The 24,015-nt window shown below is 44.2% G+C and overlaps 2 protein-coding genes across 8 annotated transcripts in view; one reads left to right on the top strand and one right to left on the bottom strand.

The window, feature by feature from the left end:
* Nucleotides 1–23,554, top strand: part of swt1 (SWT1 RNA endoribonuclease homolog) — a 46,251-nt gene extending 22,697 nt beyond the window's left edge. For 5 of the 6 annotated variants that reach the window (XM_039601029.1, XM_031758696.2, XM_039601028.1 and 2 more), the window contains exon 17: nt 21,471–23,554. In XM_039601029.1, coding sequence (XP_039456963.1) covers nt 21,471–21,663 — 193 coding nt within the window. In that variant the 3' untranslated portion in view covers nt 21,664–23,554. Of the gene's footprint in view, nt 1–6,327; nt 8,434–21,470 lie in introns of those variants that run through there. The other variant, XM_039601031.1, reaches the window with a different exon arrangement.
* ivns1abpa (influenza virus NS1A binding protein a) lies at nt 9,185–20,305 on the bottom strand. Of its 2 annotated transcripts, none has more exons than XM_031758700.2 (15): nt 20,116–20,305; nt 15,464–15,753; nt 15,137–15,270; nt 14,716–14,885; nt 14,547–14,622; nt 14,268–14,441; nt 13,354–13,479; nt 11,771–11,881; nt 11,106–11,247; nt 10,765–10,989; nt 10,459–10,580; nt 10,111–10,237; nt 9,883–10,014; nt 9,623–9,796; nt 9,185–9,530 (listed from the first exon to the last, which is right to left on the bottom strand). In XM_031758700.2, exons 3-15 carry the CDS (start codon nt 15,245–15,247, stop codon nt 9,268–9,270), a joined length of 1,953 nt encoding a protein of 650 aa, XP_031614560.1. In that variant the 5' UTR covers nt 15,248–15,270; nt 15,464–15,753; nt 20,116–20,305; the 3' UTR covers nt 9,185–9,267. The 2 variants fall into 2 exon arrangements, with proteins under 2 accessions (XP_031614560.1, XP_039456966.1); XM_039601032.1 differs by lacking the exon at nt 20,116–20,305 and adding an exon at nt 16,124–16,144.
* Nucleotides 23,555–24,015: the final 461 nt, after the last annotated feature.

The following is a 24,015-nucleotide window of genomic DNA, read 5'->3' as shown; positions in this document are numbered from 1 at the left end:
TTTTGTCTATATGCGTTGCGTTACATTGAACTCACCACCTTCACTTGCTCTTTATGTTTATTGGACACTTTAAAAACCTTCTTATTGATCAGTAATTTGAATTCTTTCTCCGCATCAGTGTGACAAAGAAAGATTTCTCTGTGCTTATTGGCAGGACTGGTGAGGGAAACATGAATACAAATGTAACCATTTTCATCTTTATTGTTACTATTGTTATTCTTTTTGCTAAATGTTCTTAGCACCATCAGAGTCAGCTAGGGAGGGAATACAATCGGAGGCTTTCTGCTCCAGCTAATCACATGATACTCTGCTTTAGAACATCTCACCGTGCAGCACATCATCACGTGGTCCTATTTTCAGTTGAGTGCAAATCATTAGTGTCTCCCGGGGGCATGCATTAACTACCTGTCAAACACATGTAGGCTGTTACGTAACACAGAGAAGCAGCACAGCAGCCCTTCCCTGTGTACACACTGTCGATGTGCGTCACTGACACTTGGACGCTCTTTGACGTGACAAATGTGTCGCAGTAGTTTGAGGGAAGCCTCTCTGTCCGTGGCGCACTCTGGAATGCAAAACCAGCCCAGTTGCCACCAATCAGCACATCCTGGGAGCAGTCTGTACCCATTTCCACAGGCTCCAAAAACACACAGCTGCACCCTGGGGTGATGGACGGGAAGTGGATGGATAGCAATCAGCAGATTCCTCTCCTTCTCTCCTTCCTGCAGTTGCACAATCATCCAGTAAAACAAAGAAACAAGTCAAACGAGCAACAAGCTCCCTCAGCGTCTCTGCTGCTAAGCAGCTGTTGCCAAGATTTCAGCAGCCAGTTTGCGTGCCTGTGCGTGCTGAACCCTCGTTATGTGCATTTTTAACTGCCTGGATGTACTGTACTGTAGTAGTGTTACCAAAAAAATTTCATCCACACGGTGCCATGTTAGGTTTCATTCTCAGGCATCCATTCAAGACGACGTGGTGATGATTTCAGAAAAGATGGAAAAACTTTTTAACTTCAGTCTTTCACAGTTTCAAAATTACAAATAGGAAAAAGAGCCTTAAGCAAATGTTCGGGCACCTCATATGGTCCGTGCGTGGTACCACTCTGTTAGGTAACTGTCACAGCTTTTAAAGGTTTTGAGTCCCTTCTGGTTATGTGGGGTTTTTGTAGGGTTTTTTTGGAGTGGAGGGCTGCAGTGCTAAGACTGAAACTAGCCCACTGAATAAACAATGTGAATGGTGCTCATGGGCATTGATCAATGATCATGACAATTTTTATATTAATGATCAAGGAGCTGACCTCACAGCCTGTTGTTCATTCAGTGGTGCTAGTGTCAGTCATTGTGCAAATGTACTGGTTATAAGGAAACCTGCAGTCAGCTGAGACTGAAGGAGTCACCTGGATGATGATGAAACGTTTCTCCCACTGAAAACTTCCAGATGAACAGAATCAACTTTCTGGGACAAACTTCTGCTGATGCTCAGTCCAGCCAGTGGACGGCGAGGACCGTGTCTAAACCTTTAGCTTTTGTTTCTAGAGAGAACCGGCAGTGTGATCAGAAGTGGTTAAACTATCGTTGTTTGCCTACAAACCATTCTTTATCTCACCACTGAAATGTTCCCCGTGCCACTTGCTGCAGCGTCTTTACTCAGGGCCCTTAGAAACTCCTGTTTTTAGTTCATAGAATAGAATAGAATAGCCTTTATTGTCATTGTACAGGGTACAACGACATTGAAACAGTCCACAGGCTTGTTTCAATGCTCATTTGCAGACTTGTAGTGCAGATTTTTATGGGGAGGTCACAGGAACAGACTTTTCCCAATGACTCTTCCATGAAGGTCATATTTACGCTGCAGATAAGATCGGTGCAACGCCATTCCTGACTGTGCTTCCAGGTCTTTTTAAGTGAAACAGATTTACCTTTCTTGCTATCCTATGAGCAGTTCTCTTGGAAAAGTGCTGTGATCTTCCAGATCTCAACTTGACCTCCATTCCCATTGACGCGATCAGGCTTAAAACATTTCATTAGTCACAGGCTTTTTGGAGATTAGATCGTTGTTCGCTCTCAACTCCTTGTCGCACAGTAGGAGACATTTCTGGAGCAGGTGTTCGCAGGATTTTATGTGTAAGTCGTTTTTTGATGGTTTTTAGTTTGTTTTTTTTGTCTGTTTGGGAGCTGACGCAGTCTCTATGGAGATGTTTTTTTTTTATTTTTTTATTGGAGATAACAGGAGGAGGGAAGCTGCAGAGAGGCATTAAAGACTGCAACTCTGCTTCCTGGTCCCAACTCTGGATAGTCACATTTTGGTGGTTTCATAAATTTGGCCAGATTTCTAGAAATGAGAGCTGCTCCATCCAAAGTGGGATGGATGACATCTCTCCTGGGAGAAACAGTGTCACACACAAGGTTCCTTTTGTAAAGCTTAGCCCATCTTAAACACTGTGTACTGGTGGAGTGTGCATTCCTGTGACCAAAGTAAAGTAAACTTACTTTTGACACCTTTCTGTTGAAATGTTCAACTCAATTTTATTTATACAGGCCCTTATATTGTACAGTAGACCCTACAATAATACATACAGAGAAAAACCCAACAATCACATGACCCCCTGTGAGCAAGCACTTTGGCGACAGTGGGAAGGAAAAACTCCCTTTTAACAGGAAGAAACCTCTGGCAGAACCAGGCTCAGGGAGGGGCGGGGCCATCTGCTGTGATTGGTTGGGGGGAGAGAAGGAAGACGGGATAAAGACATGCTGTGGAAGAGAGACAGAGGTTAATAACAAGTATGATTCGGTGCAGAGAGGTCTATTAACACATAGTGAGTGAAGAAGAAACACCCAGTGCATCATGGGAATCGCCCAGCAGCCTACATCTATTGCAGCATAACTAAGGGAGGATCCTGGTGGACGTTCTGCACATCCTTCAGTTTCACAACACTGAACACTTATCTTATAACTCAACATTCACTCATCGATCTGTTTTTCCATCCCAGCCTTTCCTGCCTGGGGCGTCTGTATCCAGTAAGGGTCCTAAGGCTAGACCCCCTACCGCAGACATGAGCGACACAGATAAATATGAAGGCATGCCGGCTCGGACGTCGCCCGGATCAACAAGGTCCGCGTCAGGTGTTGAGGAACCAGGGCACCCTGACGACAAGTGGGCTACTGGAACAAGAAGGCATCGGTGGGCAAGAGATGAAAACAGGGCGTTGTTGGAATGCTACTACGCAAGTAACCCTGGCGGAAGGGGTTACATGAATAGGATGAGGGGCCTATGGATTCTTCGATACCCAACATCCACAATGACGGCGAAACAACTAGTAGCTCAGTGTTCCAACATTCGAAAGAAGGGACTGCTATCACAGCTAGAGATTGACGAGGTACAACATAAATGCTACGGCAAGGAGGAGTCAGGACGCCAGGTCAGGGGGGAGATATCATCACCCCCACCCGAGATTGGGTACATAGCCCCAAGTGCGATAGGAGAAGGATCGTTGAGTGCGAGAGGAACTGACCTGAAAGATAGGATCATGGCCAAGCTTGAAACCTGGATCCCCGTAGCGGTTACCAAGATTACGTGAAGTACCCTCAGAAGGTCTGCTAGATGATGTTAATGCAGCACTACAGATGATACCTACAACCACGATTACCGACACTAACAAGCTGATCTACACTACGGCAGCAGTGATCAGTGGCAGTACCCTCCATGGAGAAGGAGGCTAGAGGGCAAGATCAAAGTAGCACGGAGGGAGGTTAGCCAACTAACGGAGTTGCAGAAAGGCGCGACAAAGAAGGTGCATAAGAAATACAGCAAGCTGTCCATACCTGAGGCCTTGGAAACTGCCAAGCAAAGACTCACAGCCTTGGCCAGCCGCTTGAGGAGGTACACCAGAGAGAGAGAAGGCAGGAGAATAAACCAGCTGTTCTTCACAGAACCAGCAAAGGTGTACTCTCAGTGGCAAGGGAACAATAACAGAACAGCACCACCAAGGCTGAAGACGGAGCAATACTGGAAGAGCATATGGGAGAAGGACGCAACCCATAACGGCAATGCTCAGTGGCTAGTGGATCTGAGGGCAGACCACAGCAACCTCCCTGAACAGGGTCCAGTAACCATCACAGTGGCAGATATCCAAGAAAGGGTCTCCAGTATGAAGAGTTGGACAGCACCAGGGCCCGACATGGTTCACGCCTACTGGCTGAAGAAGCTGACCGCACTCCACGAGCGTCTGGCAGCACAAATGAACCAGCTGCTAGTTAACGAGAGACACCCGGAATGGCTAACTGAAGGTCGGACGGTCTACTGGTAGACAGAACAGTCAGCCGAGACTGCAAGACCAGACTGACCAACCTGTGCACAGCCTGGATTGATTACAAGAAGGCCTATGACTCAATGCCCCACAGCTGGATACTGGAATGCCTAGAACTGTAGAAGATCAACAGGACCCTAAGAGCCTTCATCAGGAACTCAATGGGGATGTGGCGTACAACACTAGAGGCCAACTCCAAGCCCATAGCACAAGTCACCATCAAGTGCGGGATCTACCAAGGAGATGCTCTGTCCCCACTGCTGTTCTGCATAGGCCTGAACCCCTCAGTGAGATCATTAACAAGACTGGCTACGGATACCGACTTAAACGGAGCGGTTGTCAGCCACCTCCTGTACATGGATGACATCAAGCTGTATGCCAAGAGTGAACGAGACATCGATTCACTGATACACACTACCAGGGTTATACAGCAATGACATCGGGATGTCATTCGGGCTGGAGAAGTGTAGTCGGATGGTAACAAAGAGAGGAAAGGTAGTCAGAACTGAGGGGATCGAACTACCAGAAGGCAACATTGCAGACATAGAGGACAGTTACAAGTACCTGGGGATCCCGCAGGCGAATGGGAACCATGAAGAGGCCGCTAGAAAAGCTGCAACCACCAAGTACCTGCAGAGGGTCAGGCAAGTCCTGAGGAGTCAGCTGAACGGTAAGAACAAGATCCGGGCTATCAACACCACGCCCTGCCCGTGATCAGGTACCCTGCTGGGGTAATAGGCTGGCCAAAGGAGGAGATAGAAGCCACTGACATAAAGACAAGAAAGCTCCTTACCATGCATGGAGGGTTTCACCCCAAGTCCAGCACCCTGAGGCTGTACGCTAAGCGGAAGGAAGGGGCCGAGGACTGGTGAGTGTCAGCACCACAGTCCAGGATGAGACAACGAACATCCAAGAATACATTGGGAAGATGGCCCCAACTGACCCGAGTGCTCAGTGAATACCTCAGGCAGCAGAAACCCAAGAAAGAGGAGGAAGGCGAGGAACCATCATGGAAGGACAGGCCCCTGCACGGTATGTACCACCGGCAGATAGAGGAGGTGGCTGATATCCAGAAATCCTACCAGTGGCTGGACAAAGCTGGACTGAAAGACAGCACAGAGGCACTAATCATGGCAGCACAAGAACAAGCTCTGAGTACAAGATCCATAGAGGCTGGGGTCTATCACACCAGGCAAGACCCCAGGTGCAGGCTGTGTAAAGATGCCCTGAGACAATCCAGCACATAACAGCAGGGTGCAAGATGCTAGCAGGCAAGGGCATACATGGAACGCCATAACCAAGTGGCGGCATAGTGTACAGGAACATCTGTGCCGAGTATAACCTGGAAGTCCCGAGGTCAAAATGGGAGATGCCCCAAGGGTGATGGAGAATGACCGAGCTAAGATCCTGTGGGACTTCCAGATACAGACGGACAAAATGGTGGTGGCTAACCAACCGGACATAGTGGTGGTAGACAAACAGGAGAAGACGGCCGTAGTGATCGATGTAGCGGTTCGAATGACAGCAATATCAGGAAGAAGGAACACGAGAAGCTGGAGAAATACCAAGGGCTCAGAGAAGAGCTCGAGAGGATGTGGAGGGTGAAGGTAACGGTGGTCCCCGTGGTAATCGGAGCACTAGGTGCGGTGACTCCCAAGCTAGGCGAGTGGCTCCAGCAGATCCCGGGAACAACATCGGAGATCTCTGTCCAGAAGAGCGCAGTCCTGGGAACAGCTAAGATACTGCAGGACCCTCAAGCTCCCAGGCCTCTGGTAGAGGACCCGAGCTTGAAGGATAAACCGCCCGTAGGGGCGTGCTGGGTGTTTTATATATATATATATATATATATATATGACTTTCTTGTTCCTCCGGATTATAAAGGATTATAAAGTAAACAAGTCCACTTTAGTGGTCCTATTAGTGGATCTAATTAAATCATGCAGGCAAAGGTGTGAGAGAGAGCTTGATGCCACTCCCTTCTCTGTACTCATGTCTTTCTCTGTTTTCTTTCGTATTCCCAGGGAGAAGCTCAGGGTGGGAGGGACCAAGTTAATGGAGCTTCAAGAGCTCTTGGAACACTGTGTTCAAGCTGCAGGTCAATACACGACGTTCCCCACGTAGCACCGTCGTACCAGTGTCAGGAACGTTGCTCATCAACCAAATGGATTCCTCGACATGACAGATTCTTAACTTGAACTCGAAGCTGTCGAGTTAAAGGCGCATCTGCTCGTGCTGTACCCGTTTCTGCCTTTGTTCTCCATCCATAAAGTTCATGTTACAGAGAGAACGCTATTTTCCGAAGGTTTGTTTAATGCTTTGTACTGTCTGTAACAGCTGGTTTGTTTAATTCAGCAAGTACAGATTTCATCATTCTCCAATAGCCTTGCACTTCTGTCCTCAATGAGTTTTGGATTTAAGGTGAAATTTAGTTTATAAATATTTAAATCTATTTTTAAAAAGCGTATTATTTTGTTTAGAGTGATAAATTAAATCACAAAACATATTTTTACTTGAAATATTTTTTTAATAAAAATAAAATATGTACCATTTGTTATTAAAAGGCCTGTATTTATTTAGAGGTTTGTTTTTAAATCATTTCTGATTACCTGACAGCTTCTTACGTTACGTTGTTTAACTCACATCGATGCCACTCTCATTCAGTATGAAGCTGGAGCCCGGAGATAATTCTTTAATGTAGATTTTAGGCTGGCACAGCGATCAGGACAAAAACCCCTTTCATGATAAACCAGCAGGTCAGTGAGCAGATAGAAAAGTACTGTTTCCACCTTGAGGCTCAGAGAGCTCAGGTTACATCCAAAAAACAACACTGTTTTTCTTTTTATGAATGCTGAGATTGTTCAATGCATGCTTTTTTAGAGCCCATTTTGACATCTAAACTTATGTTTTTTTACTTGTCACTTCAGCCAATAATTACATTTTTAATATGCAGTTTGTTTGCTGTTGCTTGGATTTGAATCACTAGTCACGGTTTTTTTTTTAACCGAGGTAGTGTTTGGCCGTGCAGAGCGCTGCTGTGATCGTCAGCCCGAGCGTGGTCGTGCGTGTGAAGGGTGACTAAGGGGATTATATGCCTGTGATGCCAGCAGACAGGCTTAGAATACACCTGCTGGTAGTGTGACACAAGGAGAGGCTGAAGCATCAGACGTCATGCAGGGAGAGGTGGAAGAAGACGGCGAAAGGACGGGTAATGAGGACCACAGAGGATCCCAACTTCCCGTCTCAGCTCAGTCATTTAGAAAAATGTACAGAGCATTTGTTTTAGTGTTCTTTAATTTAAACTTAAACTCATGTAGCTGTCGAGGGACCTCGCTGTGACCTAATTCGTTTCTTTCATTTTGTATGTATCAAAGTTATAATTGTAAATGATCAGGTAAGAATTTAAAATGCCTCAACACATGTCGATGCTCTCAGCTCTTTAGTCATGGTCCCACTTTACAACGCAAGGGCAAAATGTTTGGCCAGACAAACTTATACTGGCCCATTTTTCCCCCACCACACTGTCAGGTATGTCCATACAGCTTATCAGTGACCAAGTTGTGAATTGAGTGCAGGGCAGGGATTAAACCAGCTCCGGCAGGCAGCCAGCCAGTGATGTGAGGTCACGCAGTCCCCTTTCAACACTTCCACTATCCAGAATGACTGTCGTCATCCCTTCCTGCTGATGTCTGCTAGCCAGCTTAGCATAATCTCCACTTGGGAGGGGAAAAACTGGCTTAGTGTGGTAGTCACTGTGGAAAATGGTAGCAGTGAAAGCAGTGAACAGGACACAGGAATTATTCAGGAGCAGAACAAGAGGAAGATGAGGTGGCAGCAAAAGTTAGGGTCACCTGCCGAGTCATCACTTAAAAACGATACAATCTGAATAAATGTTTGCATTGTTATCGAGCGATACTGGTGTGATACTTTGTGTTAATTAGTTGATTAATGTCAGAATTTGCAAACTGATGTTTCATCTCAAATCATGACACACCACACCAAAAGAATCTGGTTTAAATGATTTATTAAGAAATGTTACAAATGTGGTCATTTTCTTGCTCTAACAATCCTTCCAGAAGAATCTGCCAATGCCTGACACTTTGAAACCCAAGACGGAAAAAAAAAAAAAAGATTTTTAGTAAACTGCATGTCTACATACATCAATTTCTTAAGTCACAAAAACAAATGTAGTTAGCAGAAGCATGGTTTGTGCGTGTGTGGTGTGTGCACAAGAATGCAACTAAATCTGGCACTGGTTAGATTCAATGACTGAAGCTGTCTGCTACTACTACTATTTTTTTTTTTTTTTTTTAATCTTTAAACTGGTAAATCAGCAGTGTATAAAAAAAATATAAAAAAAGGCCATCATTTAAGATCCAAAAAGCAATCCAGCTGGTTTAAAATGACACAAAAAGCCATGATAGGTGTTTATCTACTCGCACTTTTGAGTAAGGCTTCAAACTACTGACCTTTAAATGTGTGAGCAAAATTACATTTCCCCCAACAGAAATATTCTTAAATAAAAACCATCACCACTCCATACAGCCACCTTTTCAGTAACCAAAAGTAGAACGCTTCTGTGAAAACCTCAAAAGTGACAAACCTTTGAAATGTAAGGGGAAAAAGAAGCACTAAATGTGTTGGCATATGACAGAAATGAGGAAGAAACTAAATATATACAGCACAAAAACCATTGTATGCAATATGCAAAGGCGTCATGTTGCTTTGGGCAACAACCCCCCCACCCCCCCACCCCTACCTACATATAAGTCGATCTTCACTGAAGACCCCTCGCCCCAACGTCCCCCCCACCCCCACACGTATCCGCTCATACACACAGATCATCACGAAACACGATTACGTCACTAAGCCTGTTAGTTTGGGGGAAAAAAAAAAAAAAAAATAATAGGTGAAGCACTGTGAAACTCCAATCCCCTGCTCTCCCTCCTCCCGGTCTTCCCTCTTCAGTCAGAGAGGGGAGACGGGGCTTTGGCGCAGTCGTACCACTCGTCCGTCTCGGGGTTGTATACCTCCACCGTGTTAAGAAACTCGTTTCCATCGAAGCCGCCCACGGCGTAGATGGTGTCGCCCAGCATGGCCACGCCTGCATTGCTGCGAGACGAGGTCATGCTGCCCAGCATCTTCCAATCGTTGCGGGCAGGGTCGTACATTTCCACGCAGCGAAGAGCATGAGTGCCGTCGAAGCCGCCGACAACAAACAGTTTGCCTGTCGAGAGCCAGAGATGCCAAGGTCAGGGAAGTCTGACCAAGAACGGTTCAGTCTGAAAGGAATCTAGCTTTTCATATCTGTGGACTCACCTGCATGAACAGCAACGGCGGCCCCTCTGCGAGCCACATTCATGGGGGCTATCAGAGTCCAGGTGTTGTTCTCGGGGTTGTAGCGCTCCACGGTATTCAGGCAATTCCACGACTCTGCCCCTCCGATCGCGTACATGAAGCCGTCCAACTCGCACACTGCTGCCTGGTGCCTCCCTGAAATCATATTTGCTCAATGAATACAGCTTTTCATCTCACCTTAGGCTGCAAAAAGAGTCACAAAATCCACTGTGGATACACACTGATGTTGAGGGAGGCACAGTTGGTCCAGGTTTTGGCCACAGGGTCAAAAGCGTCACAGTTCTTCAAACCCTTCTGCCCGCAGGGATCAGACCCTCCCACAACATAGAGTTTGTTGTTCAAGGAGCAGACACCTAAGAGAGATGACAGCGATGAGTTGAACCGTCATTGAAGACGTGAGACATTTTTTCTAGACAAGGAAAACTGACATGAATGCACAGTGGACCGACCTGCGTTGCAGCGATTCGTCCTCAGCTCTGGTACTTGAGTCCACTCATCAGTGCGTGGATCGTATTTCTCCCCGGAGCTCAGCTCATCAGAATGTCCGTTTGAACCTCCAATCACGTAAAGCTGACCCTGTAAGAGGTCATTAGACCCTTTCACACTTCCAATTTTTGCAACATTAAGTACCTACTAACAGAAATGTAACAAACATATTTGAACAAGAGTAGAGAAATACTTAAACAGGACAACTAAACCTGTTTGAACAGGTGCAGCTACACTCCCGGGCGGATATTAAAATGTCACTGTAATCCAGAACAAATAAATCTAACATAAGATAAATGCTAAAACTCTACCATGAGCACGGCCATCTGGAAACGAGCCCTTGGAGTACGCATGGGTGCGATGAAAGTCCAGCGGTCCTCCTTGGGGTCGTAACACTCGACAGTCCTCAGACACTCCTCTCTGTTGTAGCCCCCTGCAGGAACACAAAGCGGCACCACGGTCAATAACTCCCTTATATAAACCAAAATATTAATCAGCGCAAAACCCACATGTCCAGTGAGAACAAAGTGTGTACGTCTGTCTGTGCTGCACTATAACCTACAAATACACACCCCACCAAAAGAGAAAGCAGTAAGGCTAATGGATGATTTGCCAACCTGCTGCAATGAATTTTCCATTCAAGGCTGCGGTGCCCAGGCCAGAGCGAGCATAATGCATGGGTGAGAGCGGCTGCTCTTCGAGCTCTTCTGGCTGGGCCTCGAAGCTGAGGCTCTTCATCAAGCAGGGCGTGGCAGAGGGAGATGTCTGAGGGCTGTTGCGACCGTGCAAGAAGATCACACACAGCACACCGTCCAGCACAGCCAGACACAAGTAGTTGTTATCTAGGAGTAAGATTAGGGATGGTTAGGCAACAAAAAGTTTTTTTCCATGTACAGCATGTGGCGTTTATTCCACCCAAAGGGAAGTTTTTTCTGATTGCACAGGTTAATGGACTTACTTGCGGTCTTCTCAGAGGCGATGTATTTCCACTCTCTCCTGGCTGTCTGCTTTGGGGCGTTTGCTGCTTGGTTGGAGGGAGACAGGCTTCCTGAAGAGCTGCAGCTCATCTGTCGCTGGTCGCTCTCCCGTACAGGTTTCTTCTGCAAGAGTATATTGCAGCTACAGAAACCAAGCTTGCACCACAGGCCCCAACAGTGGCCAACGCCAGCCAATTCCATCCCAGCCTACTCTTTGATCCAGCTGCTCTAACGTAGACGTAGCATGATCTTGCCTGAACAAGTACCAAAATCTCACCCCCCCATATCTGAAGCCAGCTACAGCAGCTACTACAGCAGTGTCAGAACACAACACGATTTAAAGGAGGCTGATAAAAAAACCTGAAACAGCAACTGTCCACGCTCAGCTGGCTGAGATTAGCTTACTAAACAAAATGCAGTTTTAACATATGCTCAACAGCACTGCCAGCCGGCATCGTTGGTCATGTTCTACGTTACATTAGCTCTTACACTGTGGCTAAATTATGGTACAAATGAGCCATATATACTTTTAGCCAGAAAGGGACCATGTAGTTCTTTTATGCATGGTCAGGCACAAGCTGTATGCCGCACGCTGCCAAGCAAAGTGTGGTAGAGGCGGTGAAGCCAGGCACAAGCTGTTGAGTACCTGCACAAACTGAAGGTGGTCCTCCTCGCCACCAAACACCTCACTGTGCCCCTCAATCACCAGCCCTCCATCCACCAGCTTATGGTCAGGTGAGTAGTACAGCGTTTGCACCTGAAAGACAAACAGGAACAACACACCCATGTGGCTGTCTCCATGGCAACACACTGAGAGCCCCTTATAAGGGGGAGGGAAAAAAAAAAAAAAAAAAAAAAAGAAGGGGGAGGAGAGGCAGTGCTGTAAAGAGGAGAGGGGGGAGGGACAGAGACCTGGATCTTCTGCTGTTTGAATAGAAAGGCTTCCTTTAAAGACACACATACCACCAGCACTGCACAGAGTGTGTTAGGCGTTCAAGCTCAAGAAGATATAAGCCGAACGTGACAGTGCGTCTCCTTAATTTCCATCTATGAACAGAGGGAGTTGGTAAAAAAAAAAAATTAAAAAAATATAATAAAATGCGAAGCTCCATCTGGAAAGATCTTCTGTGAAGAATGAAGAAGAGGAGCTGCATGTGGCACACTTCCCACATCGGCTACTTCAAAATTCAGCCTCTAGTTGAAGTTGTTACTGCGACAGCAGCCACAACGGGAAGGCAAATCCAGATGCCTAACAACAGTGTAGGTAAAACAACTTTGCTGGGACATAACAGATTAAATCCACCAGGAGACGCAAGCAGTCAGATGTATTCTGTTGAAGCTGCTCGAGTCACTCAGCCGCCCATCTTTAGGGCAAATTAAAAATGGCAAAGGATTGATGTGAGATGTGTGTATTTTAGAAAAGTTTAACATTAATTTATGTGCAGTTTGAGCGGTTTGTGTCAGTGGATAGATGGAATTTACTGTGCAGTAATGGGGTATTCAATTGCATGTATCGCTTGCAAGGGAGATGATGAACCATGTGTTCTGATAAATGTGGAAATGGGATTCATGTGCATGTATGCCATGGACAGATGGGGACACAGTGTTGTTTGGCTGCAAAGAGAAGCTGCTGAGGGGCAGTTGTGCTCCTCTCCTCCCTTTTCTCTGACTCATTACCCTGGTGGCTCAGTCCTGGCTCCTCAGTCTGGTCTCCTGCTGCTGCTAATAAACCTACAGGAGATATAAATCAACGGGGAGGAGTGCCTGTTAGTGCTGCAGCAACAAACGTGCACCTGTTCAGATAGCAAAAAGTGAAAAAGCAGAATCAAGGGTCAGACCTTTGTGTGTGTGTTCATAGGAGGAGAGGAGCACTGTAATACTCAGATGGGGTTGAATGTAAACCAACCACATACCCAAAAGAGAATATTGGAAAAACAAACAAACCAAAAATATAAAGACAAGAGCAGACAGCAGCTCTTTTGGGCTCACCTCTAATTTGTAGTAGGGTTCAGGGGTACAGAGTTTCTTACTGCAAACACTTCAACAAATCAGAGGGAACAAAAAAAGAACAATGCTGATAGAACAGCATGAAAATGGCATGCTATTTCTACTTCAGCCTCCTTAATGACTTCTTAATGTCAAAAACAGGAGGAGTTAAGAGGGAGGGGAAGGGGGAAGGCAAGAATGCAGATTAGTATGAGAGCTGAGACGGCACACCCGGATACTGACCTCCTCCATCAGTCGTTCCAGTTGGTCACCGTTCTCCCACAGGCTACGCTGCACCCAGTTGAGAACCTTCGAGTAGAGCTTGCCATTGCTGGGCAGGGTCAGGTTGTCTTCTAGCATTACCTCCAACTGTAAACACAGAGCGAGGAGGTGAAACAGGAGGTGTGCACGGCAGAAATAAAGTGAGCGCGTAACAGAAAATGAATACCACGACCTTTACTGCATAGTTGGGAACCTTGTCTTACTGAATGATTAGCATTTTACCTTGCCATAATTTGCCATCACGGTGAAATCACAGGATATTAAGATGTTTGGGAATCACCTCATCAATTATAAAACCATTGAAGCTTGTGGTTGAAGCTAAATAAGAAGTCCAATAATTGTGACTAAGAAGAATAATGTGGCTTTTCTTAGGATAAGACATTCATTTGTTTCTTTAAGGCTTTGTCAAACTAAAATGTCAATTTCAGCTCTTCTCTCAGCATAATGCAATCCTACAAAGGAAATCACATACAGGTTTATATTCCCACCTTACAAAAATGGAGAGGCTCACTTTGACTCTCAACCACGGCGTTCATTCAGTGCAGTATGAACAAAAGCCTCACGTTAGCCTGCTGTGCTTCAAGTCCCCCACACTCAACAGGATTTGAGTGTAACGATTAAAGGGCACACGCTCATACCATAAGTATTGTTAATCTTGCGTTAGAGTCAGAAAGGTTCAAATGTAAACCTTAAACCTGAGTTATTTCACTAAGACCTCCAGCACTAACTATAGCTACAGAGATATAAGACTGTTAACGGAAGCTGACAAAGCATCAGTTCTTCGTTACAGAATGGCTCAAATGCACTTTATAAACAGTCAATAAATAAATACTTAACTAATATTTAACTACATGTGTGATCCTTTATGACAGTACCTTAAGGCGGGGAAGTTTAAGGAAGTCCTCCTGTTCAGACACGTCCAGTAGATGGTCTTGGATGAAGGCATCTACCTGGGACAAAAATCTAGCATCTCCCATGGAGCTGGCAAAGTTTCGAAAGGAGATGGCATTCTGGGAATCCAATTTAGACAGCAGGTAGTCGCCACAAATCTGAAGTGAGCGGAACATATTGGGATTAATAACTGAGGAAATAACCCTTTTAAGGATGATGGGGGAGAAAATTGTGATGAATGAGGCCAATGAGGAAAAACATACCTGTTTGACTCGCTCCATTTTGAACCGTTTGGCTGCAGAGTAAACTTCCTTGACCAGCTCCTTGTCTGCCTTGAGTCTAGTACACAGAACACACAAAACGGTTATCAACCAAAGGCTAAGAATCATAAAGAGATGGGAATAAGGGTCAAAGGTCAGAGTTGCTACTGACTGGGCAGTATAGGCGTAGTTTAGCAAGATCTCCACAGCCTCTGGGTCCAAGTCCTCAAAAGTGACATGCGAGACTCCGTGAGACTCGATGTCACTGTTAAAGATCTCAAACAGGTAGGGACTGCAGCAAGCCAGAACTGCACGGTGGGCCATGAGTTCGTGACCACACACCTGGGCAATAAAGAGAAAGGTCACTCAATGCATAAAAGATCACAGTGGGTCAAAACTAATAAAGTTAAAAATGAGAAACAATTAAGTTTTTTTACTACATGTATTTAAAGGTTAATCCATGGAGTAAATGGTCATTTGTCCTCTATAGTACACCCTGCTGCACCTCAGCTCTTATTAGTTCACAGAATAACTCTGTGGCTTTTCTGAGAATGTGCATTGGACCATGCAAGTGTTTCTGCAATAAACCATACCTGCAGCCTAACATCACAGAACTGCCCGTTTTTCCTCAGGGCATTCATTTTGGCCACGGTAGAGTCCAGGAAACTTTCATCCTCAAAGATCAAATAACCGTTTTGAATCATCTTGGAAAATTTTGACAAATTATCTAAGGAAAAAGAGAACACAAAAAAATATGCATTAGTCAAGCACTAATAAATATCTTCTGCAGTGTGAGACATGCTTTCAGATATGCAGGATCATAAACACTGTCTTATTTCATTGACGACTACACAGGATTAGGATTAGGCGTCTGCAACGTGCACTGTCAATTATAATCCTTGCATTAGTCGTCGTCTTACCTAATAGAGAATAATACAAATCCAGGGAAGCACCACTGCTGAGAGCAGAACAGGAAACAAACGTAGGCACCAGGCAAAGCAGACTAAGATCGCTGGGAGAACTAAGTCTTCTTCACCCAAGGAGAGGGACGGGAAGTTGTCAGAAGAACTGCCAGCTGACCACTGAGCAGAATGGAGAGGGGAAGCAGCCACAAGGACAAACTATCAGGCTTGAAGCGACTGCAATCGAGTCCTTGGTATCCCGTTGGCTATAGAGTAGTACTTATTCTGTGTTTGTTGCACATTATAACCTGGATGGGGAAAAAAGGCAGAAGGAAAACAGGGAGTTAAGTTCTTGCTTAGTTTTTAAATGGATGCTGCATGTTCTTGGCATTCAGGCAATGTGAGCATGAGTCAGTTCCACGTGGTAAGAAAGTGAGCGCTCCACTCCCTTCTCTTTGGAAACAAACAAGCATGCAGCAGAGCTCAGTTTTCCTCAATAGACTGCTTACAAAATTCAACAAGAGATAAATCAGACCACTTGATCCCATCACATTTAAGAAACTGGAATTCAGAATTTTATCTCAATATCCTGTAAAGCATGAAGCCTGCAGCGCTGGCAGCCAAGCACCACATACTCCTCCCTTGCAACACTCCATTTGGCTCTTTAAATCTCCACACCTGCTGATAAGGCCAAGCAAGACCATTTAATCCATTTCATGCCTTCAGCTTCATCTCCCCTTCTCTCCGAGGCAAGGCTCCATCAGCTCTATGTTATATGACAGGCCTACTCGCCTAGCTCCTCCCTGTAGGAACCTTTATAATCAGGCACTGACCTATAAGGAAAATGCAGGAGGAAACAACTTGTGACATGTGGAGCTTCATATGCCATGTAACCCTAGTGCACAACCCCACCTACAAATCTCATCACACCCAGTAAAGATCCTCCCCGTCAGACATTTCGATCCAATATTAAAAAACGAGTTCAGATTTCAACAAACAGTAAACCGACGGATTCCTAAACTGACCCCGAAACACAAGATTATCTCAGTTTACCAAAAAGATTTTAACAGAAGTAAACACAGCTGGTCCAATCCTGTGGCTAACCAACTCACCATTCTGCCACCTGCAGACTGAAGCTCAGTAAAAATAAATAAAATTGTGTTTTATTACTAAACCACATGGGGAGAGAGGGCAAGACGGACCACAGCAGGTGCACCAAATGGCAAGGCATTTGTGGGCACCCACAGTTTATACAAGACTCCAGCTTACATGCAGAATTATCTCATTTAAAAAGCCGTCGACCTAACCAAGTGGTACACATGCAATGCACCTGTCATTTTCATTGGGTGGATTTTTTTTGTACCTACCAAAACCCCCGTAGCAGATTACTGCAGCCCTATTCTCAAAAAAGACACACACAACTCTAGGACCGTGTGCCCTTTTCAGACACCCAGCTAAAATACAGCTGTTCTACGTTTGACTTCACTGCTAACCCGATAAAGACGCAGCAAAAGACCAGACTGACAATGAGGCAGACAAACAGCATGGTCTTTGTAAGCCGCTGCTGAAATAACAACCATGTTATCCGCTGTCAGATAGTTCGGAGGAAACAAACACATTCTTTCCAAGCCAAGGTCATGTGTGAATGACACATTTGTAATAAAGGAAAAAAAGAAGGACAAACTATTCATTTGTACTCAGCTGGCAAAATAAATGTTTTTAAAAAAGCAAACTTTGAATGAAGTGCATGTCTGTTTTTATTGCAACATTAGAAAAGGATCAATAAAAACAGTATCAATACATGAATCAATCTTAAACTTCTATCCAATATCATTTACAATCACACTCGCAGACCAAGTACACACATGTACTGTGCCAGATCAGCAAAGTAAAAATACTCAAATCCAGTGACCTACTAAACTCATAACCATACTGTTAGCAGTTTTATAAGCAAGTAATGGAAGAAGGATCTATTTTAAGATGGGATTACTGTGCTTCAGGCTGAATCCAACAGTTTCTTTACCTCCACATGTCCACAAAGGGACATGAATAAATGCACAGGGAGAGGATTGGGACAATTCCAAGTCTGAGGGAGAAAATGATCATGATTTAAAAATCAATGCATTTTCCTAAAAAAGCATTACACTACTTGTCAGTCACTACTGGCTTTATTTTTTTTGCAAGTGCTGCAGTGATGCTACTTGCGTGCGGTATAAAAATTAAAGCCAGAAAGCATCAAGATGTGCCATGTTGCACAACTGTTTTGCTTTTGGGAAAGACAGCTAATTGGCAAATGTGTGAACCTGCCAATAATGTGTGCCAAAGCACACATTGAAGAAAGCAAAGCTCGGTGGCACATTCTAGAAAATAGGCTTTTTACAATGCAATGAACAGCACGCACAGCGAGACTGGCACAGAAAGCTATAATTCAGCCCGTCTGCGTGTGGACGGAGGGTACGTTGACCTATTTTTGAGTCGTTACGCAACATCTGGCAGAAGACTCCCTGAGAAGGAACAAATGCTGTGAACTCCTCCACAGGCCCGGGTCCACCACACTGGCATATTGCCTCGTTTCCCTTCCCTTTTTCCCACCAAGCACTTCACCCAAAACTCTGGCAGCCAAAACCACACCTTCAACTTTCCAGATAGTTCTTTAACAGAGTTTCCATCTTAAACCCAGCTTTCCTGACACAAGGACCTGGTGTATTTGGATAATTTTAAACCACTGACACAGTTATTCTGGGAACCAGCCAATGTTTATTGTATCAGGCTTGACAGACTGTGTATGAAATTGTTGCCTGTGGCTGTTCTTTGGGGCACTTGTGCGAGCACAAGTCATGATCAAAACCTGTATCACATCAGACACTGAGCAAGCAGTAAAATAAGAAGCGGGGTTGGGGGCGCATGGTTGATGAGCTTCAAATGTTGATGTACAGGCAGGCTTGAAAGCCACTGAACAAAGGAGGGAGAACAATAGCCTGGACGAGAAAGAGTGACACTGTTCACAACTTTGTCACAGAGGACAGCTCTGAATGAATCCTCTCTCCGTTTTTCCATCTGATTACACAGGCACAAAGAATGCTGGTAGGAAAGCTGAACAATCAATGCTTGTTAGGCAGCCCTCTTGTGGTGAAGAGAGGCACTGCTTAATATTACACCCAGTTTTCACCGTGTGGAAATTTACCGCCTGTAACACGTCGCAAAGGGAATCTAATAAGGGTGAACAACAATAACAAAAAGCAGTATACACCCAGCTGCCTCTGTAGCTTATTAAAACACAGTAATTCATACGCTGGAACATGTCTGTAGTTGAAATCCATTCCAATAAGCTACAAGGTGAGGAGGCCGTCAAATGCATGTAAGGAGCAAACCAACCCCCAAGTCAACTACTGGCCATCTCATTAAAATAACATGTCTGCAAATAAAAGCACTAATGCGTGTGAGCACAACTGATCAGACTGCATATATAAGTACACACTCCACTCATCACATACCGGACATACATTAAGGAACCCGTTAAATGTTTATTTTTAGCTCTTTCATTAAATCAGTGTGTTACTAGGGAATTTTCCACGTGACTGTTAGCTTCAGAAACCGATTAACAGCACAGTAGGTCAAATACTACCATGGCGTTAGGCAGCATGCAGCCAATGAGACGCTAGATACCCAATCGTTTTAACTTCCTTAACTAGAGAAAACGATCAAGGGTAATCAATAAGGCCCAGTGGCAATCACGGGGCATCAGTACTGTGGCAAGACTGGTCACAGCCCACAAAATGTGGCTAAACTACATGAAGGGTCAGTAAAGGACAGCGTGTCCCACCCTACCTACTATTTTTCGACAGGTAAATCTTGCAATTTCATTTAAAGTACGTATGTTTGTCTCGTCGCTATTATGCAGTGCCATTCAATAACCCCCCTCTCCTTCCCTCCTACTTCTCTCCTCTGGCGAGAGGAAACCACCACCAGGGCCATGATGTCTGGCGATGATCCAGAAGTCCTATAGCCACTCTAAATACAATCCCGCCACCGGAAATTGAGTCAGGAAAGGGACCGACCCCCCCGCCCCGAAGTACCAGATTAGTTTAAATCGATTTTTTCGCCAAAGATTGTAAAGGAAGACGATACAAATACCTCTGCATTTACGCGACCCAGGCATGCAGGTGGAATGAGCAGCTAGCAAGTCGTGGAGAGATGGATCCGAGGGAAGCGCAAGTTAGCCTATGTTAGCCCTTTTTTAAGCTAGCAACCTGCTTCCTAGCTCGGTAACCACGGGGCAGCTACACCAGCAATAAATTCAGACACTGTGTTTTATTCAGTAATTACATCTAAAATAATAATACTCTTCTGTTACCGGTCAGTGTTAGCCTATTGCAGTCATCAGTAACGCTAACCTGAAAGCTGCGGCTGGGGTAAATTGTCCGCGACTCTCCGCTACGAGGGAGCATTGCGCGGCATTTTCAGCGGTTGTCACACAAACCCGATAAATGCGAAAATTACCATTTATTTTAAGCTCCAAAATACACATCTAACAGTTGTTTTACGACCGTGCTAGCGCCCAATAACCCACACAACGGCTTCTCCACGCGTTAACAGCTAACTACACGTCGAAGCCATCAAGCAACATCAGTTCATCTCTGAAATATTTTTAAGAGAGAGAACAGTCTTACCTGAGGCGTTTGATAACAAATGATGTGAGACATATTTAATGCGAATTCAGACTTGGTGGAGTCGAGCTGGAGAAAAGACGCAACGCGGCTACAGGCACGGCGTATGGAGCCAACGATAGGTCTTTTCTTCCTCTGTAAAGGTCCGTCGACACACAGTCAAACTTCGACTGTCTCTGTGCCAGAATGGCCGAGCAGCGCTAAAATGAGAACGCGCGCTCCCGAGAACCGCCACTCCGCCCCCTGCGTCACCGACAGTGGGCGGTCCTTATCGCCCACTCTGAAAATGATGAAATCCAGGTTGTAGCAAAGCACGGTGGATTATTAGAAACATTTTGAGAAAGACGGTTTTATTTATTTGTATTTTATTTATTCATTATTAATTTATTCATGAAACATTTTCAGTTTAATATTTCTTTAATAACTAGTCCTAAAAACTCTTTTAAAAAGGCTCATTCCTCGATTATAATTAACTGTTGCGTTTAAGGTATTTTTAAGCAACTTTTCAGTGTGGTTGCTATGGAGATGATGACCTTTGTTAATGAAATTTCCTGAAAATTGCATCACCTTACAGTATATACCACTCCTCATATGATTATCATGGAAAAAAATTCGTTCATTTCATTGATTCGCCAGTGGTTTTTCCTACTTTTATCTAAACCTCTTTCATCCAGTGGAAGCACTTCCGATAGCCCGATATCAGCAAAACAGAGAAAGTAGTAAAATATCTACAGTGAAACAAGATTAAATTGACCTTATAGTGTCCTGTTTGAATAGGATAGTCTTTTATCTTCTCTGTCTTTTGAATGCACCTGCCAAAATGTACTTGCTATTACTCATATACTGATCCTATGAGTCATGACAGCAAGCTCTAACAATTACCACAAGTGATGTCCATTAAAAAGGAACATCCAAACTAAACCGTGGCTGCTACTGCAAGGACGTCATTGTAGAAGAGCCCATTCACCTGCTGTGACTGAATGGAGCTTAGTACAAACTCAGTGCGTCAGTAATTAGATTAGAGGATAGGAATCACTTCCATAACCACGTGTCAGTCAGTCAGTCAGTATCTGCACTGTGAGCATGTCTATTTGTCTGCAGAGCATGTGTTGGTAACCGCAGCGATAAGAGCCACTTTCAGGGTTTAGCCATCACATATAAGGTATCAACACAGCATAGTCTATTCATAACAGCTCTTGTACTGGTATTATTACCACAACACGTGGTACTTCCATCCATGTAGGTTAACATTCCTGACAAGGTGAGATAAGTTATTGCTGGCTAATGTTCAAGAAAATAAATGAGTGAATGACAAAGATGGAGCCTGTATAATATTTGACCTCTGTATGTTTTTGCAGTGATGTCTCTCTGGGCTGCAGAAGAAGCGCTTCTCCACAGACAGCTAAGGAAACCAAGCAAATCCAAAATCAAAGCACCAAAGATCTAACAGAACAACGTGACCTTCATGCATCACTGATACATTTCTCCCTGTCACTGTTAAAACACTTATATGAACATTTAAACATGACAATCAAAGTTAAAGTAGCCTAAATGTTTGAATTCCATCCTAACAAAGAGAGACAGTCAACCATTCACACCTATGGCCAGTTTTCAGTTTCTCCCACTGAAAACGCAACGTCCAGATGAACAGAATCAACTTTTTGGGATTTCCTTGCCTGGATGATTGAGCATGCATTAAGACACATGCTGTGCTCACTGTAAGCTTTCTATTTGCAAAATCACTTTCATGCCCGTGTGGAATAGAGAATGAAGATCCCTTGGCAGGCAACACAGTGCCTGGAGCTTCAGACACAGAGCGATTATAACTGGAAAGCAGCCAAAGAATCCAAACAATTTGTTAGTTTCTTAAGGAGGTGTTTTTAGCAGCTGGCTTGAAAGAAGAAAAATGAGTAGCCAGAGGGATACATTTCCAAAACATCCCCGATATTAAAAAAAACAACCCAAAACCTTGTATTTAAAATATTCTGTTTTAGTTAAGACTGTATAAAAGCTGTAGTCATTTCTGAAGTGTTAGTTTGCAGTGTGACTTATATTTTAAGTGTCCATGGCACTTTATTATTACAATGCCTTTTATCAGAATGAACAAAATAAAATCGACTCTAGAAATAAATGATCAAAGCTACAACATCAACCCAAACAGCACATGAAACTTTAACCAGATGGAAAGCTTAAAATCCCAGCTGTTAGCAGTGCAGCCTCAAGGGCAGTCAAGAAATACAGATAAAAGAACACCTTATGAGCACTGCAGAGCATCCTGTGAAAAACTAAGGGCACCCTTACAGCTTCCAATTAAGAATTAAGGTTGTAGGTTGCAGCTGGATGCTGCTAATTAAATGCATTGATTAACTGATCCTCAGCACGAGTGACATCTCTATAAAAGCAGACGTTCTGGCAGCTTGCTGGTCTGGAGCATTCAAGTGTATATTAGCACAGCTGTTCTGAAATAGCAAAAACAGCCAAGAGCTACATCTCTTGGCTGTAGGCCTCAGTTAGCATGTTAAATGTTCAAGTTCATGACAGCAAAATTAGATAAACCTGAACAAGTATGAGATGTTTTTTTAGAGAGAAGAGGTTGAAAAGGGAAGATGGAGAAGTGATGATCTGAGCTTGCTTTGCAGTCACAGGACTGGAGCACCTTGCAGTCACTGACCATGAACTCTTCTGTTTACCAAAGTATGTTAGAGTCTCATGTGAAGCCATCTGTCTGACAGCTAAAGCTTGGCCTGAACTGGATCATGCAACGGGACAATGATCTGAAGCACAACAGCAAATCTAATGACAGGAGGGGGAAAAGAACCAAGATGTCAAAGTCCAGATTTCAACTTGATTGAAATGCTGCGGTGAGACCTCGACAGCTGTACGTAAGAGAGCAACGCTGTAAAGTAAAGCGGGCCAAGAGTCCTCAACAATAATGTGACGGACCGATGAAGTCACATAGAAAATGATTACTTCATGTTATTGCTGCAAAAAGTGGTTGCTAACAGTTATTGGATCACGGGGTGTACTTAGTTTTTCACAGGACTGCAAAGAGTCCTGCAAAAGCTTTTTTACATGACAGTAATTACACCAGTTGCAAATGTGATCGTTTAAAAAGTGATTGTATCCTATACATCCACTTCATGAAAGGTCCTTCTGTGGTTGCTTTACTGTAGCAAGCAAGCGCACATTTTCAAAAACACAAGTGAAACAATGACGACTTTATGTAATCCAGATGTATTTATGTGGTTATCTGTCATTCTTCACTGTAAAACAGATAAAGCTGCATCTCTGTGCTGTATAATTCCTCTCAGCTAATCTCCAAATGTCACTGCTCTTCTCTTTTGCAGCAGTACTTGTTACTAATAGTATTTCTTATTTTGTGTTACTTTGTCTTGTGTATATGGCATTTATAAAAAAGATATTACTTTGTCGTGAAGATGCATTTTATCTCTGATGTGTTATCATTAATTATTGAATCAAGTCCAAAATAATAATTTTAAGTATTTATTGCCTGTTTTACAATGCCAGCATAACGGACGCAGCCCTTATTTCACTGAGTCATCTTGGCGCCCGTTCTTTCTACAGAGATTTGTTCAGTGGAGCCGCATAAATGTGTTCTGACAAGGACACTATGAATATTTTAGGTATCTGAGCCCGGCTGTAGCACGTGTCTGATCCTTGCGTGTGTGAAGTTGAATACAAGCAGGAAGATGAAGTCCTGTCAGGAGTTTAGAGAGGCTCTGCAGTGTTCGGAAACTTTCAAAATTTGCCACGTGAAAACTTCTTTTGAACGCAAACAGCTTCGTGCCAGCTGTGGTCTTACCCATTGCTGCTGTCTCGTTTTGCAAAATATGATGCGGACTCATTTATTATAGTGAGCTCTCTATTTTTCTTAGTATACCG

The sequence above is a fragment of the Oreochromis aureus genome, linkage group 17 (assembly GCF_013358895.1).
Source record: "Oreochromis aureus strain Israel breed Guangdong linkage group 17, ZZ_aureus, whole genome shotgun sequence".
NCBI classification, from domain to species: domain Eukaryota; kingdom Metazoa; phylum Chordata; class Actinopteri; order Cichliformes; family Cichlidae; genus Oreochromis; species Oreochromis aureus.
This window is presented reverse-complemented; position numbering and strand designations above follow the sequence as displayed.

Coding starts and splice junctions, on each gene's coding strand:
- ivns1abpa (XM_031758700.2), bottom strand. CDS start 15,247: ATGATTCAAAACGGTTATTTGATCTTTGAGGATGAAAGTTTCCTGGAC. Junction 14,623..14,715: donor AACTACGCCTATACTGCCCA/GTCAGTAGCAAC, acceptor TCTGTGTACTAG/ACTCAAGGCAGACAAGGAGC. Junction 13,480..14,267: donor TTAAACTTCCCCGCCTTAAG/GTACTGTCATAA, acceptor CTGTGTTTACAG/TTGGAGGTAATGCTAGAAGA.